Source organism: Pteronotus mesoamericanus, unplaced genomic scaffold, assembly GCF_021234165.1.
Source record: "Pteronotus mesoamericanus isolate MK-2021 breed Mesoamerican mustached bat unplaced genomic scaffold, CSHL_Meso_final scaffold_54, whole genome shotgun sequence".
Classification (NCBI taxonomy): domain Eukaryota; kingdom Metazoa; phylum Chordata; class Mammalia; order Chiroptera; family Mormoopidae; genus Pteronotus; species Pteronotus mesoamericanus.
In genome coordinates, this window is record NW_026555321.1 from 37,859,726 (window position 1) to 37,879,639 (window position 19,914).

The 19,914-nt window shown below is 47.2% G+C and overlaps 1 protein-coding gene across 2 annotated transcripts in view; it reads left to right on the forward strand.

Annotated features, from left to right (window-relative positions):
• The window catches only part of CACNA1D (calcium voltage-gated channel subunit alpha1 D), a 304,169-nt gene that overhangs the window by 217,440 nt on the left and 66,815 nt on the right, over positions 1 to 19,914 (forward strand). Inside the window, exons 10-21 of one of the 2 annotated variants that reach the window (XM_054595569.1) lie at positions 2,148 to 2,235; positions 2,473 to 2,532; positions 3,600 to 3,626; positions 6,515 to 6,675; positions 7,609 to 7,834; positions 7,951 to 8,158; positions 10,772 to 10,892; positions 12,747 to 12,861; positions 13,385 to 13,454; positions 14,275 to 14,341; positions 15,074 to 15,221; positions 17,277 to 17,406. In XM_054595569.1, the coding sequence (XP_054451544.1) occupies positions 2,148 to 2,235; positions 2,473 to 2,532; positions 3,600 to 3,626; positions 6,515 to 6,675; positions 7,609 to 7,834; positions 7,951 to 8,158; positions 10,772 to 10,892; positions 12,747 to 12,861; positions 13,385 to 13,454; positions 14,275 to 14,341; positions 15,074 to 15,221; positions 17,277 to 17,406 (1,421 nt within the window). The remainder of the gene's footprint in view (positions 1 to 2,147; positions 2,236 to 2,472; positions 2,533 to 3,599; positions 3,627 to 6,514; positions 6,676 to 7,608; positions 7,835 to 7,950; positions 8,159 to 10,771; positions 10,893 to 12,746; positions 12,862 to 13,384; positions 13,455 to 14,274; positions 14,342 to 15,073; positions 15,222 to 17,276; positions 17,407 to 19,914) is intronic. The other variant, XM_054595570.1, reaches the window with a different exon arrangement.

Sequence of the window (19,914 nt, forward strand, 5' to 3'; positions counted from 1 at the left end):
GAACCTTAAGAGTGTGGAGTTAGCATGACCAGGACACTAAAACCTGGGGAGGGGGTAGACTCTGCCCCTTGCAGAGTCAGAACTTAGCTGGGGCCTGAGGACCCCCACCCCCGCTCCCACCCTATGTCATAATGCTCTCAACTCCTGCCCTCTTAGAACACCAAGAAAAACATTCCACAGAGATGGCTCATGGCCATATTAATAAGCATCTCACACTGTGATTTTCTATGTCCTGCTCTTGAAGGCTGACCCTATGGGAAGAACCTATAACAATGAACTTTGTTGAATTTTACAACTTTTTAGTCTTTCTTCTGAAGCTAAGGCTTGGAACAGTCATGCAGAAGAGAACGGCTGGAGCGCCTTTCTGTGTGTGTGTGTCTTTTTATGCAGCTTTCTGCTAAAGATTTTTCCATGATTGGATTATTGGCTTTTTTGTTGTTATTGTTGTTTACTTCTCTCTCTCTCTCTCTCTCTCTCTCTTTTGCATGGAGTTGTGAAAAAGTGAATCAGTTTGTAGTGGTTTCTTTTGACTTAACTAAGGAAGAGAAAGGTTATTCCATGAGAATACCAGTTGTGTGATGTGGGTCTATAATTCCGCTCATTTGGCCTTCCTTGGAAACCTTTGCCTAAATGTTCCCAGACCTGACTGTTGAGACTCCCACCCAGGCAGGCTCAGATTGCTGGGTGCTCACAAAAGGAAAGGGATCTTCTCTGTTGCGCTCAGGAAAGGTACTCCTTAGGCCTCTGGGCCCTTCGAGTCAGGTCCCCCCTCATCCTTGTCATTCACACCACGCCTGTTGCCAGAGCAGGATCAGCGGACACACAGCTTGCATGCGGACCCAGCTCTTCGCCCTCCAAACCTGGGCTGGCCGCGGAGTCTGCACCACGGTGCTCAGGCACCACCACCAGTCTTCGTGGGTGAAACTGAGGCGTCCTTGCTACAAGGAGCCACGTGGAAGGAGGCCACAGTGGGAAGGCCTTCTTGTTGATACCGTAAGGTCTATAAAGACAGTTGTTCCAGTTCAAAATTATGCATCAGGGAAAAGCAGTACATTTGTTTGAGTGATTCTCGCACATTTCCATCTTCTGTGATTGCTCCTAACCCCAGAGCAGGATTAGTCACTCCTTGGCCAGAACCCTGAGAGGGGTCTATATTTCTGCATTTCACAGTCAATGGAAATCCATCGGGGGCTTGCCTCTCCCACTGGTCTTCCAGGCGGGGGCAGTGCTGAGCCCCTGTCTGTGCCCCACACCTCCTTCACTGCCTGGCCTCCAGCACTTGATCGTGATGTTTATGGAGTTAATCAAAGGGGTGCGAAAAAACAACCAAGTGCCAGATGGTGGCTCCGGGGATTCCCTGGGCCTCCTGACACTAGTGGGTGCATTTCCACATCCCTCTGCTTCTCCTGCTCAGGATCCTGCCATGGAGGAGGGACACATGCCCAGAGGCCCTGGCGGCACTGGGACCACCGTCCACTTTGCCCTCTGGTCACTGGGTGGGAGGAAACCCTCTGCCCATAGCCTCTACTTCCTGGAGTTCTAGTCCTGGTTCTTTGGTAAGAGCCCCTACATGTTGGCTTCACAAGCTCAGCAGAACTTAGACATCAGATAGATTAGCTAAAAATGAGTAGAATTTTTAAATTTTAACAAAGATTTTGTGCTTGGTACTTTCATGTACTTCTCCATCCATGATTCCTCCTCTCCTCCAATATATTTAAAGGACGAATTTGTTCATGAAGTATTGGTCTATTCACAGATTTTCTAGTGTACCTGCTGGGGCAAACAGAGATGTAGCTGTACCTGAGATGTCCTGGTGGCCTCTCAGTGCAAACCTGGAAGCCAGGAGAATGAGCTGATACCAGGTGCCGTGACAGGATTGTTTTGTTCCCAGGCTGCTTTTCTTGGGAAGCATCTGGATGGACAGAATTTCCTCCTGATGGGGACTCTGGGTTTTCTGGGCAGATTGTGAAAGCAGAGGCCCTTCTGCTCTGGAGGTGCCTGACTTCTCAGCACCTCCTTTTGCTGGTCAAGCCCCTGAGGGCCCTTCCTCCTCCCACGGTCTCAGAGGGTCTGCATTGCGGCGGACCTTGTATCCAGCCTGTCCGCACCTCCGGTGCACCACCTGAAGGGTTTTCCTCTCCCCACAGCCAGCATGCCGACCAGTGAGACGGAATCTGTGAACACAGAGAACGTAAGTGGTGAAGGCGAGAACCAAGGCTGCTGTGGAAGTCTCTGGTGAGTGTGGAGGCTGCTTGCCCGTGTGGCTTCTGCTGTTGTCATCTTAGAGAAGCAAATGGAGCTCAGGGGACACAGCCTCAGGGGCAAAAGGGGCGGATGGGCTCAGCCTGGACCCTTGGTCCTCCTCGTACCCCGAGTCCCTCCCATGCATCTTCCCCCGGAGCAGCCATCCTGCTAAAGTGCAGCCTGCTGCATAGTGTGCCAGGTAACCCACTGTCCCACTGTGTCCACTAGGTGCTGGTGGAAAAGAAGAGGCGCGGCCGAGGCTGGGCCCTCTGGGTGTCGGCGGTGGGGGTAAAAGGCCCAATTCTCCTCCGAGTCTGGTGTTGGCATCAGTGCTTAGAAGAAGAGCTTGTATGGCAGAGTGGCTGACTAGAATGTGCTATGTATTTAAGTTTCCCTTCGTGCATGGGTTCTCCCAACCTCATGCACATTAGCTGGATGGCGAGACCCTGCCCACCTCTGCTCACAGCACTTCTTCTTGGGAGCCTTGCACTACCCTTTTCTAACAGTGGAGGGCGCCATCACATTAACCCCCACTGGCTTTTTTTCTAGAGGATTTGGACTGCAGCAGCGGGATACCAGCAGGGTGGAATGTGCAGAGTACTGGCTGCTTTGGGGGTGTGGGAAGGAATGCAGTTTTATTTTGTGTGCTTCCATGTGGTATCTTTTAGGTCTTTGCAAAAATATAGGTGATGTTTTTAAGAGAATTTGATCTTGTCAGACATGCATAAAAATGATGTGTTATGGGCAGGATATTCAACAGTTTACAAAGTGGATTTGCCTCCTTTCTCTTGCTCTGCCTTCCCTACAATACTTTGAAGTAGGCAGGAAGAGGGTTTGTCTTCCCCATTTTACAGATGAGAACTCAGAGGCCCGAAAAGGTGTGCTGCTTGCCCAAACTCACGCAGTTAGTAAATAGCGGAGCCAAGACTCCTAGTCCAGTGCTTCATTAGCTGCAGTAGCAGTACGTGCTGCTGTTGCGATGAGTGGCTGGTTGCAGGCAGGAGAGGCCCTGCTGATTTCAGTTTGGGGAACCTGGGTGGGGTGGGGGAGAAGGACCCCTGGCATCACTGCCTGAGCCATGGCTACTCAGGGCATCTGGCTAAGAGTCTTCTCCTTTGGGGCCCCAGAGGGTGCGCAGCCTTGCCTGCCTGGCTCGCCTAGCCCGCCTGGACCAGCAACACCTCACTCCTGCTCCCCAGCTGGCCCGCTGCAGGAACTGGGGGCGCTGAGTCCTGGCTGCTGTGCATGGCTTGTCCAATATCTCAGCTGACATGACGGGTATGGCAGGGGGTGGGTGGGGGGCAGATGCTCAAGCCTTCCTAACAGGAATGATATTCTTTTTGTCTTTCTTTCAGTCAAGCCATCTCAAAATCTAAGCTCAGGTCAGTATCGTCTTTCTATTTTTTTTCTTACGCATGTGTGTTGGTTCGTTACCTTTAACATCTGAATTTTACATAGAGTTGCTCTAGACTTGCATTTTGCCCTGTGGGTTGCAATATTCATATAGAAGATCCATCTGCCTGGTAAACATTAAGCTCCTGCCTTGGAGATCAAAACTAAAACTTGTGCTTTTCAATAGAAAATAAAAAGATAAGCTCCAGACTAGAAGAAAAAATATTTGTAAAACTTATTTGATAAAGGACTAGTACTTTGTGTATAGAGAGAATAATATATAAAGAATAGTATCAGTAGTAAGAATGCAACCCAATATAAAACGGTCAATAGATTTTAAGAGGCATATTACCAAAGAGGAGAGATGGATGGTGAATAAGCACATGAAGTGACCATTTGTCATTAGGAAAATGAAAATTATAATCACAATGAGATACCACTACATACCTATTAGAAAATTTCTCTACACCTATGGATCAAATTTAAAAGTCTGACAATACTAAGTTCTGACTAGGCTGCAGATCAATGGAAACTCTCATGTACTCCTACCTGTCAAATGACACAGGCATTTTTAAAACAAGTTGTCAGTTTCTTATAAAGTTAAACATATATTTACCATATGACCCAGTAATCCCACTTCTAAGATATTTATGTAAGAGAAGTGAAGATATATGCCTACACAAATGTTTTTGTGTGTTTAGGGCATTGTATTTATAATTGCCAAAAACTATAATAACTCAAATGTCCATCAAATGGTGACTGGTTAGATAAATTATAGTTCATCCATATGACAGAAAAATGGTCATCAATAAGAAGGAAAAACTGATAGAAGCAACAATACAAATGAACCTGAAAAGAATTTTTGCAAAGTGAAAGAAGCCAATCTCACAAGGCCATATATGGTATAGATTCTATTTATAGGGCATGCTGGATAAAGCAAAACAGTATGAACAAAACAAACAAACAAACAAACAGATCAGTAGTTGTCAGGGGTTGGGGTGAGGAGGGGGAATTGACCACAGAGGACCAGGAAGGAGCACTTTGAGTGATGAAAATGGTCTAAATCTTAATTGTGGTGATGGTGGTTACGAACAGTATACCTAAAGCAGTAAATTTTGATCGTCTCTAAATTATATCTCAATAAACTGGACTCTAAAAATAAGTTTAGAAGCCCTTCCATGACCCCCTATTGCCAGAGGGCATGTAAATTCCTTCATGATCGGACCCTTGGCTCACCATCTGGCCTCATCTTTTGATGGCACCTTCTTGCTCCCCACTACTCTGTTTGCAAACATACCATACACACTGTTTCTTCTCGCCCAAGTCACTCCAGTCCAGCTGTCTCCTCTGAGTGCAGTGCCCTTCCCTCTGCCCCCTGGCAAACTCCTACTGAACTGTGGAGACTCAGCATAAATCTCAGTTTTTCAGGGAAGACATCCTGACTCTTACAAAGAGCATTTGCAGCTCCCTTCTCTTTGCTCCTGTCTCTGGTACCTTGGGAATAGCACTTGGTATGGGTTTATAATTTATGACCCTGCGTGCTTTACAAGGACAGGGGCCATGGAACCGTGTCTTTTTCATCTCCATGTGCCTAGTGCTGGCATGAAGCCTGGGTGCTCGGCACCCAGTGAGGGGCAAGATGGGGAGTGCTGCAGGATTTCAGGGCTGTGACAGTAAGGTCCCCTGGATTTGGGAGACACCTATGACTTGTCACTGCAGCATAGACCCACCAAGGCTTGATCTCATTCAGGCTAGTATACACCTTGCGTGTGTGTGCTGAGTTATCCATCACCGAAGGAATCCAGCCTGGAGGGGACAGTCTCTAGTGCCCTCGGCAGAACTTTTCTTTGCTGGGCATCTTGTTTCCAGCTGCTATTACCATTGGAAACCATACAGCAAGAGCAATAACAAAATGTACCTTGTTTGTTCCAAGTCTTGCTGAAGAATTAGCACAGCTCTTTCTTTGCCTGGTCCCTGAGTTTCAGTGTGTTTAGCCTAACAGCGCAGCTGAGTCAGCCACAGCTGCAGCGTGGACACAGCCTGGAGAGCCCTCTGACTCAGGGCTCTCGAGCACAGCCCACTTCACCGAACTGTCCTGCAGCAGGGAACGTTTTCCACAGGAAGACAGAGTAAGGGAAAGAATACTTTCCCTCATTACAAACTGGAACTGAAAGTCAGTAAAGGACATGCTCCTTGTCTGTTTGGCTCAGCTCATTTTATTTGTATGAAAACACAATTCAATATTGGCTCTTCTCCTAAAGGTATATTTTGAACATCACTAGCTAGAGAGGGTACCTGATGACTCAGTATGAAGACTCATGTCCTACTCAGCTTTGACAGCTCTGCCAGGCTCCAGAGAAATCTCCCAGATTTAAGATAGGACTGCAAGTTTCCCTAAAAGGAAAACTGTGGTTTTGGAGCACTCCACTGCCTGATAAATTTTGTATGATGATTGAGAGGCTGCAAGAGATGTAATGACAAGCTAAGTGGCTCTGTGCACCAACAGATCCATGGGGGGATGTGAACTGCGCAAGTGTGAAAGCTTGGTTTTGCATCTGCACACGGGTCTAGGAATATCTAGATTTTCCAACTGGCTTGAGGACTCTGCATGACAGCTTGCAGAGTTCTCTCAAGCCATAGAAAGGAAACTGATAGCATGATCAAATCAAGATATAATACTTAAAAAAATTTTTATTTTAAGATCAACATAATTTATATGCTGAGGTCTGTTCATTTCTGTGCCATTTGTTCTTGTCTTTCCCTCCTGCACCCCAATCTGGACCTCTGGAGTGGGAGACAAGTGATTTCCCAGTGATGTTGATTGTGCAAGCAGGTGCTCTGTCTGTCATTCAGGGAGTAACGTCTGCCTGTCTTTCAGCCGACGCTGGCGTCGCTGGAACCGATTCAGTCGCAGAAGATGTAGGGCTGCCGTGAAGTCTGTCACGTTCTACTGGCTGGTTATTGTCCTGGTGTTTCTCAACACCTTAACCATTTCCTCCGAGCACTACAACCAGCCTGACTGGTTGACACAGATTCAAGGTACAAGCAGAGGCTGTTCTCTTTTTGTCCCTAATGAGGGATTCCCAAGGCTGTCAACTGCACTTCAGGCTCACCTGCTCGATGTGTAAAAGGGTGCAGGAACATTTCTAGTGAGCATTAACTTGGAAGACAGTAGAACTGCCCAAGCAGACTGTGTGTGGTGAAGGAAGCACATTGGAGCTGATGAACGCCAGGGCATCTGATTGTCTTCACCCTGTGACCACCTAGGATCAAGGAATCTTCCAGCTGGAGGGGACCTCCGTCCCTTCTCCCTGCCTCCACTAAAAGGAAGCTTTATTTTCCCTTATAGTTATTCTTGGCAAGTGGTGATTGCTCCCCTGCCTTGACTGTCCCAGCAATGGGGTGTGGTTTTTGTCCCCAGAGATAGCCCATTCTGACTGTGACAGTTTAGAGCCACCCAGAAGCCCTGTCTTTCATCAAGTCAAATCTGTTTCTGTCCAACTCTGCAGCCTGCTGGGAGGTATTTTCTGCTGATAGAAATGACCTTGATAGGTAACTGCTTATTACATTGTGGTGCTGTAAACAAGACTGGACAGGTCTTTTGTGACTGATGGAAAGAAAATATAATATCATGGACTAAATTGAGAATCGTAGGCCTTTAGGTCTAGGCAGCATCAGAGACTATGTGGTAAACTGTCCCTCCCCATTTTATAGTCAGTGAAACAGAGGCCTGGAGAGACCAAGGCACCTCTGCAGAGTCACATGTCCAGGGTAGCAGCAGCAGCGGGACTAGAACCTGGCAGTCAAGCAGGCCATACATGTTAGTGCCACATTTCTGTAATGGAGGCATCAGCAGAGAGAGGGGCGGAGGTGTGGAGGAATTTCCAGCAGGGACTGTTGGGAGGGAAGAAGTGGAGTCTGAGCCACCACCACGATGAGATCCCAAGGCCACGTGCCTCTTTGTCTTTTCAGATATTGCAAACAAAGTCCTCCTGGCTCTGTTCACCTGTGAGATGCTGGTAAAGATGTACAGCTTGGGTCTCCAGGCATATTTCGTCTCCCTCTTTAATCGGTTTGATTGCTTTGTGGTGTGTGGCGGAATTACGGAAACGATCTTGGTGGAACTGGAAATCATGTCCCCCCTGGGGATCTCTGTGTTTCGCTGTGTGCGCCTCTTACGAATTTTCAAAGTGACCAGGTAAGGACACACGTATATCGCTGCAGGTGTTTTCGGAATGCGAGGTGATGGCGAGCCACATCCCTGGTCAGGGGACATTCTGTGTTCTGGGCTTACACTCTCATCTTGACTTGTAGGCACTGGACGTCCCTGAGCAACTTAGTGGCATCCTTGTTAAACTCCATGAAGTCCATTGCTTCACTGTTACTTCTGCTTTTCCTCTTCATCATTATCTTCTCCTTGCTTGGGATGCAGCTTTTTGGTGGCAAGTTTAATTTTGATGAGACGCAGACCAAGCGGAGCACCTTTGACAATTTTCCTCAAGCACTTCTGACAGTGTTCCAGGTGAGCCCTCCCATCTCTTTCCCCCTGAGAAGCACATTAGGAGACGCCACCTTGTCTGTCCGCAACTCAGGAAGACAAAATAATTTCATTTTCATTAGTAACCTCTGCCCCAATAATGCTCTGACAAATTTTGTGCCATTTAAGCCATTTCTTTTGCATTGTAATCCAGCTGTCTATGTGACATGTGACTTAACGTTTTTGTCAGCCCCCTGGCTCTTGGGTTTCTGTGAGATAGGCTATAAAATCCTTTTCTGGTTCTGTGCTAATGTTTGATCACGGGCAAGTTTTGTAATCCTGGCTATCACAGATTTATGCAAAGAAATAAATTCTAAAGCCCTAATGCTCCTGTGTAGTTAAAGGAATCATGGTGATAAAAGAGCCGTGACAGCCTCCTGCCCTTTCTGTGCCCTCCTCGTGTGATGTAATGAGGACACATAGACTCTGAGGGTGTTGGTGCTGTCGGGGCCTTTGTGGGCAGTGAGGCTGAGAAGCAAGTGGCAGTGTGAGACAGCACAGCAGCCTCTCCACCCCGCCTGGCCCTAAGCTGAGTTGTTCTAAACCCCCTCTTCATCTTCCTGTGTTGTGAGCTGAAGCCCTTCCGTGGACAGAGCCTGGGAGATAAATTTAAAAGCCCCACCTACCTTTGTGGCTTTTCTCATGACACGACAGGGAGCTTCGGGGCCCTGCGGCGGTTGGGGGAGGGGGTGGCCGGGCTGGTGGAAGGGGTGGTGGGCGTCAAGGGCCCGGGGGCTCTCTCTGTGTTCAGCTCTGTGACCTTGGAAAGTCACGGTCCTTTTCCGAAAAAAGCAAGAGGCTAGAGGACTGATCTCTAAGATTCTTTCCCACTTAGTCATTTTGAGGTGAATGAAATGTCTGTTACTGCTATAGGCTGTGACAGAATTATACTTAATTTTTTGTATTATACTTAATTTTTTAAAATTTTTGAGAGGTTTTGAATGACACTCAATTTGGGGCCACTGATTAAGTCATTCATTTTCCTGGTTTCCTTCAGAGAAACCTGTGTGGTGGTTGTTTTGTAATATATGTTCATGGCACAAAATTCACACATTACAAAAGGTTATGAAGTAACAAACAAGTCCCCCTGCCAACCACCCGCCAATTCCCTTTCTAGGAGGCAGCCACCATTAAATAGCTTCTTGGGTGCTCTCTGAGATATATTTGCTCAGATACAAATCAGTTAACCTGCCTACAGATGAATGTACACAGATGGTAGCCCATTCTGCATGATGTTTACCATTTTGCTTTTTAATGCTTAAAATGTCCTTAAGAATCTTCCGTATTGGTCCACAAAAGGTTGTCATCTCCTTTCCTATGCTGTATAAATTCTGTGGTTTGGATGTGCCAGAACTCATGGAGCTAGCTAGCCCCCAGCTGATAAATATTTTGTTATGTTTGGTCTTGCATCAGTGGGTGGCCTTGAACATATTCCATGGGATGCATGTGTGAGAGTAAATCTTAGGATAAATGCCCCGACGTCTGCTGGTTTAAAGGTGTGTGTCCATTTCAGCTTCGATGCTCTCGCCCGAACCTTCTCTGAGAGGGTGCGCTCGCTCGCCCTCCAGGGACGGAGTGCGGAGCCTGCGCTCGGCCTCACTCCTCTTCTGATTGTGGCCTGTCTGATCAGTGAAAACGGAATCTTGTTTTAATTCGTATTTCTTTTCTCAGGAGTGAAACTGAATGTCTTTTCATATGACTAAGAGCCGTTTATAGTTCCTTTTCTGTAAATTGCTTTATCCTTTCAAATCATTTGCCTATTTTTCTGCTTGGTTGTGACCCACAACAGTTTTAATTTTTAAAGTATCTGGTCCAGATAGATGATACAGGAGAATGCTTTCTCTTGTCTCTCTCACTGGCTCTCTTTCTGAAAGATAGTGTATTTTGAAATTGCTGTTAATGTTCATCTGATTCTATTTCATAATGGATTGAATTATCAAGTATCATCAGCAGAGAAGATAATATTTGAAATTCAGGTACTTATTAGTATCTACTCATAAAATAGCTTGTAAATTTACATAAGATACTTAGAGAATTCCCTGCTTGTAAAAATTTATAGATATAATTCTCCATTTCCACAGTTGGTTAACTACAATATGTGGAATGCTAGGCAGCAGTTAAGAAGAATGGACGGAAGCTGCTGACACAGAGTCTCTCCAGAGTACATTGTTGAAGGGGGGAAAGAGCAAAAAATGTATATAGTGTGATACCCTTTATGCCTGATAAGTCAGAGAAGACAACAACTGTCTGTTTCCTCTGGGAGTGAAAATATGTGTTTAATTCTGCAGATACAGGCCCCGGGGAGGGACAGTCCAGCAGCATGCTGGCGGGGGAGGGCACTAAAACTGCGCTGGGGCGTCCTCCAAGAGCACACAAGCCTTACATGTAAAGTTATTTTCACTAGAATGATTAATTCATCTATTTGTGTAATTCAAAATAATGTTTTGAAAACTCTGCGGGGAACAGATGGATTTGTTCAGTGCAAACTGGACTGTGAAAGGCAGCTTACGCCAGATGTAGGTGGCCACCAGGGGCTCTGGGAGGACGCCGGGGCGTTGCGGGTCCACCTGCCGGCTGATCCAAGTTTTGGCTTCTTAGATTCTGACGGGCGAAGATTGGAATGCTGTGATGTATGACGGCATTATGGCGTACGGGGGCCCGTCATCCTCGGGAATGATCGTCTGCATCTATTTCATCATCCTCTTCATTTGTGGGAACTGTATCCTTCGAGCCGACCGGGGCTTTGTTGTTGTCCCCGTCGTGTCTTGTTGCTCCCTCTCTGAGTCACTCCATCGCGGTGGTGGTGGTAGCTGCTGTGAGGGGGAGGTGGGTTACCGTTTCCAGTCTGCTCTCCTTCACAGTTGCCGGGAGGGCGCAGGGGAGGCAGGGTCCCAGTTAGGCCCTGAGGAGTGAACAGGATTGGGGAAGGAGCCTGAGACAGAACAGGGGCTGCACCAGCGGTCGCCCCGCCTGCCGGCACAGCTCCTGTGCAGGTCCCACGGGGATAGCTTAGGGCAAGCCAGGTGGTTCCCCGTGCCATCATCCTTGGGAGGCCGGGGCACATTTATGTCTTCCTCAGACCCTTCATAACTGATGGGGACCCATCTTCAGTGGATTGACCTAAGCACCCCTGAGCCTAACTTCGCTTTGCTAATCTGTACATCTTTGGAAGTCGAAGATCCATTGGTTTGTTGCTGTATCATGCTGTGTAACTTTTCTTAACTTCTTTATTCCTTTCCCTTCCAAGAAGTACTCTCTAATCCTAGACTTCTGGAAACTCAGGTCTCTCTTTACCTCGACTGGAACTTTTATGACTGCGTAGCCATTGCTTGTGTCTGCTTTACCTCTCTGTCCTCCCTGCCTACCACCAGACCTGGCACATGGAGGCCCTCAGTAAATGTTTGGTGGAAGAGCTATTGTACAGACACATGAATAGCACTCAGGCTCACGGAGGTTCGGTTTAAAAAATAGTCTAGCATCTTAAAGGTGGTTTGAAAGTCTTAATATAGTTCATTCATGTTTCTGTCCTCTTTAAATATTCAAATACATTAGTCAAGTGTGAAATCCCGGAGAAGCTACCTCATCGTCGGTCCCTTGTGAGCTTATGTTTGTTTATAGCCACCCACCTGAGATTTCAGATTGCACAGGGCACGTGGAACAGCAGTGTTCCTCTCCTGTCTCAGGTCCTGGGCTCCTGCCTGCAGCGGGCTGGGCATGAGCCTGAGAGAAGCATTTGTCAGAGCAGGGAGTCCTCTTGACTTCCTGTCCTCTGATCCCTCTGCTTCTCAAAAATGGACTTAACTGCTAGCGAATAAGAAACAGGCGTCTTCTGACTTGGGAACCCTGTTCAGAAATTTTTTTCCCCCAATTATTCATGGAAACCACACATACAACATTATAGTAAGAGCCCAAAACCATACACCTTGTTCAAATACTTAACTTTTTACTATTTGAAAAAATAAAATTCAACCACAGTAGTCAAAGTATTAGCCATAGTGGGCCTCGGCAAAAGAATAGCCCAGCACCACCTGGCAGGCCTGCCGCAGTCAGTCAATCGCATGAGAGAGGTGTCCGCACACCCCGAAGGCCGTTTCAAGTGAAAGAGGCTCAGACTGCTTTATGCAATGAGATCATCATTTGCATAATGTGTAGCCTTAAAAGAGATCTATTTTGGAAAGCATGCCCTGAATATATGTTTTGTAGGTGGATGTATATGTTTTTAAAAAAACAAAATGCATTAAAAACTCCATGTTTATGTTGTAGATTGTCATCTGCTATGCGTACCGTAGCCATAGCTATGTGTAAGCACACATAGGTTTTCGTCGATTTTAACCAATCCTAATTTTGCTTCTTTCCAGACTGTCTTCTACAGTGTTCTAGGTTTTTCTTTATTTGTTTTGTTTTTTTAGAAAACAGATCTCTGGTCCTCTGGCTTTACCACAGGAATGTAGCGCTAGGGGACAGTCACCTGTTACCAGCCTCCCAGAATGTGGCGCGGGGGGAGGGCGGATGTTTCTTTTGTTGACCATGCATTAAACAAACAGGTGTTATACCCTTAAAATGTTCAAATTAGATATTCTACTGAATGTCTTCTTGGCCATTGCTGTAGACAATTTGGCTGATGCTGAAAGTTTGAATACCGCTCAGAAAGAGGAAGCTGAAGAGAAGGAAAGGAAAAAGATTGCCAGGTAACCCCATTTTCAGTTAAGGTGTTTGCACAGGGGGCTGCCTGGGGATCCAGCTGCAGGTGAGGCCGGGCAGAGCCTTGAAGACTTGACCGCAGCTGCGGCCCCCTGTTGCTGCTTGGTGGTGACCGTGGGTGGCCACGTGGGGCTGACCTGAAAGGATGGCATCTGGGGCAGAGCCCAGTTCCTTGGCTCTCGTTCCCTTGGAGCTGAGAGTGGGAGTCACACTCCCCCATGCTTCAAGAGTCACTATAGTTAATTTTGGCTTCATAAAATAAATGATGCATTCAATGCTGATTAGCTTTTGGATGAAAATTTTAATAAGATGATCCATGTAATGAACCAGTAATGCACTGAATGAACAGGAAGCCCTGAGTGTGGGTTGTGCTCTGTTCTTGCAGTTAGGGTTGTTTCCAATTAGATTCTGTCCTTTATCGGGCCACTGTTGATTCAGAATCCTGATTAGCAGTTTTATTCACAGAAATATAGTTACTTGGTTTCTTAAGTCCTGTTCTCTCCTCTGTAGAAAAGAAAGCCTGGAAAATAAAAAGAACAACAAGCCAGAAGTAAATCAGATAGCCAACAATGACAACAAGGTATATGATCTGAAACACTTCTCCTCTTTTTGTTTCAAATGATTCTGTTGCTATCACCAAAAATGTGCCATTTCCACCATGAAGGTGTCCTGTGTGATGTTTTGGTGTGTGAGTGTGGTATGCCATTCTAGACGCTGCCTTCCCCGGGGTTTTAAGTGAATTCAGGCACTTAGCTTGTTGTTAGCCAATATTTTACCAGAGAACCAGTTATGTTAAATTGACTGGCTTGATCACTTGTTTGTCCTTTATTGGACTTGTGTGGTCAGACCTGGCCTAGAGTAGTGTCTTCTCAGTAAGGGTTAAAATCAAGGGTTGTTAATAGGTACCCGTCCCCAGAGGAGATTGCAGGATCAGGGGTCTGTGTGCTTGGGGTTATACTGTTAAACTTTATCCCACGTATGACGGCTCTGGAGTTTTCATTCATTTGGTTGTTTGTTCATTGAGTCAGTAAATACTTGTTGTATGGTTAGTCTGTGTCAGGGGACTGAGAATGAACCAAACCTACAAGATCCCTGCCTGCGTGGGGCTCACTGTCTAGAAGGGCAGCAGGAATCTTCAGTAGGTGACAATGCTGGGTGCTGTGACCATGGCTGAGAGGGGCCAGGCCACTTTCCTCCTCACCTGCCCTCAGACCTCCGTCTTCTGCAGAGTCGCTGCCTGAGCCTCTGCTGCCCCTGCACAGGCACTCACGGGCTGCACACACTTGGAAGAGAGCGCCTCTGCCCTGTGCTGAGTGGCAGGGCTGTGTCCTCGCCATGGCCCTCTGACATGCATTTAAGTCTGAATCTCCCCTCCTCCCAAGAACTCTCTGTCATCATAGGTTACAATTGATGAGTACCGAGAAGAGGATGAGGACAAGGACCCCTACCCACCTTGTGACGTGCCAGGTATGGTGGCGGGGCTGGAGACAGGCTCTCAGCTCATGAGTGACATGGCATTGCTGCCACTCTGTGGGCAGCGGCTGAGTCCGTGGCTGGCTGGCCTAGCGGGGACACACGCTGGGCTGCTGAGGTCACCAAGGCCATGAGTCCAGTCCCCTGCTTTTTCTTTTGTCATAGGTAGCTTCCATAACCCGAATTCCAGGTGGTGGGAGAGAAAGTGTAGGTGGATCAGGGTAAGGCCAACCTTTGCTGGGAAATCTCTCTAGGAGGCAACCAGTTATTACTATTCACCTGGCATTTTCACATTTGACCGATGCCTTTATTGACTGATGTAGGAGGGACTGTGGGGTTTGGGGGACCGATCATGTGTGACTTGAAGCCCCACACAGTGTTTCAGATTAAAGCTAAACAAGGAGGTTACTGGGGACACAGCAGGGTGTTGGGAGATGGTGGTGAGAATCCCAGTGCTGCCATCTTTTTTTTTTTTTTTTTTGAACTGTGCTCAGATCTTCATCTGCTGGGGACCTCATCCCCACAACTACACACACGTACCAGACAGGCAAGATTCTCAGTCCCCTGCCTCCCCCACCACATAGCCCATATTCTAAAGGGTTTTGATTCATGTAAGCTGATAGGTGGTTAAAGTTTAAACTAAATTCTCACGTGAAATTGAGAATAATTAAAACCCAAATGCAGTCTTTGTTTCATGCCTATAAAAAAGTGTCTCATTTAAAGTAGATGAAGAGGAAGAGGAAGAGGAGGAGGAAGATGAGCCCGAGGTTCCTGCTGGCCCCCGTCCTCGCAGAATCTCGGAGTTGAACATGAAAGAAAAAATCGTCCCCATTCCTGAAGGGAGCGCTTTCTTCATTCTTAGCAAGACCAACCCGTAAATGTCCCCTTTCTGTTCACATTCCTACTGTGTCTCACCCGTGACTGTACGGGTTGCGTGAGGGTGGCTGGCGATGGGGAGGATGGCTGGGAGTGGGGCAGCCCCCTTCTGCACCTAACGTCAGAGCGCCGCCCGCTCCGCCCCCAGCCCCAGCACCTCCCCTGCCCCGGCCTTGCCTTTGTCCTCTGCTCATCTCTTCCTAGCCTTTCTGTCCTGGAGGTACGGGCTGTGGGGTGTGGACAGGTACTGGGAAGAGCCCATTCCACATTCCCCTCCCCTGAACCCCTGCCCCGGAGTCAGCAGTGGTGAAAAGCTGCTGCTCCGTCAGAGCCCAATGCTCTGCAGGTGAGTTGCAGGTGCGCTCACTGGTGAAGTGTTTCCCAACCAGAGGACCCTCTCTTCACATACGGGTCTTCTGCTAAGATGCTTTGGGGGAGCGAGAATTTTGTGACTGACTTCTGCCTGGCATCTTCATCTTGAGATCTATTAGAGTTGATCACTTTCCCCTGTTAAGTCTTATGGCAATAAATAATATGCCAATGATATTTTATAGGTTGAGCTAGTCACTTCGGCTAGATGATATCCTGCTTAAAATGGCATTTCTCGTGTTAAAATGATAACGTGCTCACCAGGAGCATGGCAATTACTCACAAGTACTGTAAAAGGAAGACACTTATTTACTAGCTGGTTTCTAGGTTTTAAATCATCTGGGATAGAGTGAAATGCCAAAGGGAATAAATAACTCCTGGAGGAGAGGTTTCTAGAATTGCAGAGGTAGTTCTCGGCTGCCGGAGAGGAACTCTGCATGATTCGAGGCCCCAGGGAGGCGCAGGTGGGAAGCAAGGCAAGCTGCAGTCCTCAGAGGCTTGAAGATTTGATGATAACTCGTGCAGCTCATCATTGTTCAGAGTTTGGGTGTCCCTTTAAAAAAAAGTTATTCAGCTGATGTTACACTTAGAGCTCACTGTGTCTGCTATATTGAAGGAATGGATGGATTTCCCCCAGAGCTGTGAGCACTCCTGCCCTCAGCCCTGGAAGGCCTTCCCCAGACTCAGTTGCTATCAGCTTGCAAGTCCTCCAAGGGGCACATCCCGGCCTTAATCAGCCCCAGAAAAGAGGATTTGAAGCAAGGAGTCACTTTCCTATAAAGTTGACTCCAGTTTTGAAAGTGAAAAAAAAATCTTTTCAAAGGGAAACCTGCATGTATTCTGTAGGCCCCCCCAAAAACAACAAAAAAAAAATCTTTGAAATCTAAAGTCAGATATTGCGGTTAAGGGCAGTCTGGCACTAAGTAGCCCCCGGGACATCAGGGGCAGCAGGAGAGGCTGTGATGGCCCACGGGGCCATCGTGAGGGCCGGCCCATGTGCTGCCCTGCTCTGCCCAGCCTCACGGGACTGCAGGACTCCCCGGCACGGTACAGCGAGATCCTTGTGAGATCTTGCGTGATGAAGTAACTCTCTCACTTCACTTTCTCAGGAGTGCTCGTTATGGGTCAACTCCAAAAAAATTAATAATAATAATACAGCACTCTGACCAAATCTCTACATAACAGGACATTCACCAAGCCTCCCTCCCTGCAGTCATATTTTGTAAGCCCAGCTGCAGTACATGAAAGAGCTCCCATGCTTTGTGAGCTGCTGCCATGACGAGCTCTGACCTCAGCCTCCTTTCCAGGTTGAGGAAGTAAGCACTGGGTTTCCCATTATAGTAGGAAATGTCACAGTCAGCCCTGGGTTGGAAATATGCCCCTGGTCCTTACTAAGAAAGTTCTCTCACATGGGTAAGCCTCCATTTCTTCTCCTTTAGATGGGTAATAATCCCCACACTTAAAGACACAGTGAGTGGTGCCTGTGGCTCTCCCACACACAGTTGTCGCACTGAGGGCCCTCAGGGTCTGCTGTGCAGGGGTTTTGAGGGGCTGATGGACAGATGGTTCTGGTTTGCTGGGTGGGGCATGGGAGGCACAGCTGATGGCCGTCCTTGGCCTGACCTGTCCTAGTGTGCTGCAGGCGCCACCTGGGGCTGTGTCCATGCGCTGGTGTTCCCCACAGGATCCGCGTGGGCTGCCACAAGCTCATCAACCACCACGTCTTCACTAACCTCATCCTTGTCTTCATCATGCTGAGCAGCGCATCCCTTGCCGCCGAAGACCCCATCCGCAGCCACTCCTTCCGGAACATTGTAAGCCACTGAGCAAGGGCAGGAGGGTGGGGCTCCCCTTGGGGTAAGCACTGGCCCTTTGTCATCCAGGCAGGGCCCCCAGAGGCCGGAGAGGCTAAAAGCTAGAGTAGGCATCTCATTCACCTGTAGGCATTTTATGTTTTAGGTTTGTAAGTGCCTTTCCTGAATCATGTATTTTAAACTTCATTTTAAGTACTCTGCAGTAACTCCTAGTATATTCAGGGACTCTACTTCTCTTACTCCTCATTCCTTGCTGCCAACATTTTGGACCCTCTTTTCTTCCCTGGTCAAATTCTTATCCGTACCTATTTTGAGATGTCTGCCTAATGGAAGCACCCAGCATGACAGAAAGTAAAATTGAAACCAGGTATAATTTATGCCCAGGAGCTTTTACTTAGGTTGGAAGGGAAGACTTCTATTCTATATGGATGGAAATTCACAAACCTACCTGATTCCACTGCTGGGAAAAGTACAAGTTAGGGAGATGATAGACAGTGGATTTGAGTGGTTCCATAGAGAGGAAGAACTATGTTTGGCTGGGGAGGAGGTAGTTTAATGAGGAAAATGAGTAGAGGGTTAAGGTTTCTGTTAATCAGTTTCATAACGTAGGTTATAGCACCCTTGCATGGTATCCTTGCTAGACAGAATGGTACTCAAACTAGTTCTTGCCTGAGAAGTTCCATCTTAGCAGTTCAGCTGGTTCAGCACCGAGAACAGTCCCGAAGTGAGACTGCTTTCAAAGACTAGTGGCCTGTTGCCTCTCGGCCCTGACATTGTAGCGCAGTTTCAGGTGGTACTAAGAAACCCTCCCAAGAGAGGGCGGCCTACCAGTGTGTGAGTCCATCAGGTGTTGCGGCCTTGCCTGGGCGGTGCCTCTGTCTGCTCCTGAGATTTTAGAGACGTAAGGAGTAAGACAAGTTACCAGACCAGTGCCCCAGGTTTTCGGTTGTGACAATCCAACCCTTGTGCTGTGTCTTCCCATTTCCAGGCTCTTGGTTTGAAGCCTGGCAAACCCAACCTACCAGAGTATGTGATAAAACACATACTCTGACGTGAAGATAAAGAACTTTCCTTCAGTGCGCCTGTTGGTGATGATGTAAAGATGAAGGCCCTGAGCCTGTCTTAATCTCTACATTCAAATGAAACAAAGACCCAGGTGTCATTGAGTTCCATCATATAAATGAGACACAAGGGAAAAATATCACCACATGACAGATAAGGTCAAGAACAAATCTAGAACACAGATTGATAAAGAGTTAACTTACATTGGACCCTCACATTCTTATTTTTTATTGTAATTATTTCCCTTGAGTTTATTCTCCTGCTGCTTTTTGCAAGAAAGTTGCTGCTACTGTTCTTAAATAGATATACACACATGTATGTGTATTGCTTTTAAACTACTGCAGTTTTTTTTTTTTTACTGTGGGAAGAACATTTAACATGAGATCTATTCTTTTAACAAATATTTAAGTGTGCAACACAGCATTCATAGAGATGGGCTATGTTGTACAGCAGATCTCCAGAACTTAGATGTCTTATATGACTGAAAGTTTACACCCATTAACGACTCCCCATCTCCCCCTCCCTCAGCCCCTGACCACCTCCATTCCACTTTCTAGCTATGGGTTTTGACTGTTTTGGAGATCTCATGTAATTGCAATCTTGCAATCTTTTTTTAACCTTAGTTAAGTTATTAGTGAAAAAGAGAATGGAGGCTGAGTGACTTTAAGAGCTTTGACCCCTGGCACGAGGCTGAGCTGTTGGCTTTGGGCAGCAGTGCTGCTCTTGGCCACCCAGGTGCTTTTAATAATAATAGTCCTGCCATGACCATGGAGAAGATAAGGAGGGGCCAGAGGCCTGCAGTGTACTGGAAATGCTGTGCATCGCCTGGCCAGAAACACAGATACATAGAGAACTTATAGCAAAATCTCTAAATTAAAAAATGAGGTGTGGCTCAGTGGATTGCATACCGGCCTGCGAACCAAAGGGTCACTGGTTCGATTCCCAGTCAGGGCACATGCCTGGGCTGCGGGCCAGGTCCCCAGGGAGGGGTGAAAGGCAACCAATCAATGTATCTCTCACACATTGAAGTTTCTCTCCCTCTCTTTATTCCTCCCTTCCCCTCTCTCTAAAAATAAATAAATGAAATCTTCAAAAAAAAAAAAAAAAAAGGAAACAGTTCGGATAACGAATACCCTTTGAAGAGAAAACTTAAACTTTAGTTGAGGAAAGATAGCCTTTGAAGCAGAGGACGTCATCTTATTGAAACAGAGCATAAAGGACTCCTCTGGGATGGATCCCACACTTAAACAGCAGGGCCTGGGGCTCTTGACCAGCTCCTTGCTCAGCAGTGCCATGGCTGGCTTCGCGGCCTGAGCGGGTATCCCCTAGCCCTTCCCACAACTCTTGTCTGTTAAATGAAAGGAGTGGCCTGGATGGCTACCAGGGTCCCTTGCAACTCTGATGTCTTCAGTTCCTTCATACCACTGAGCGCCATTGTCATGAAAA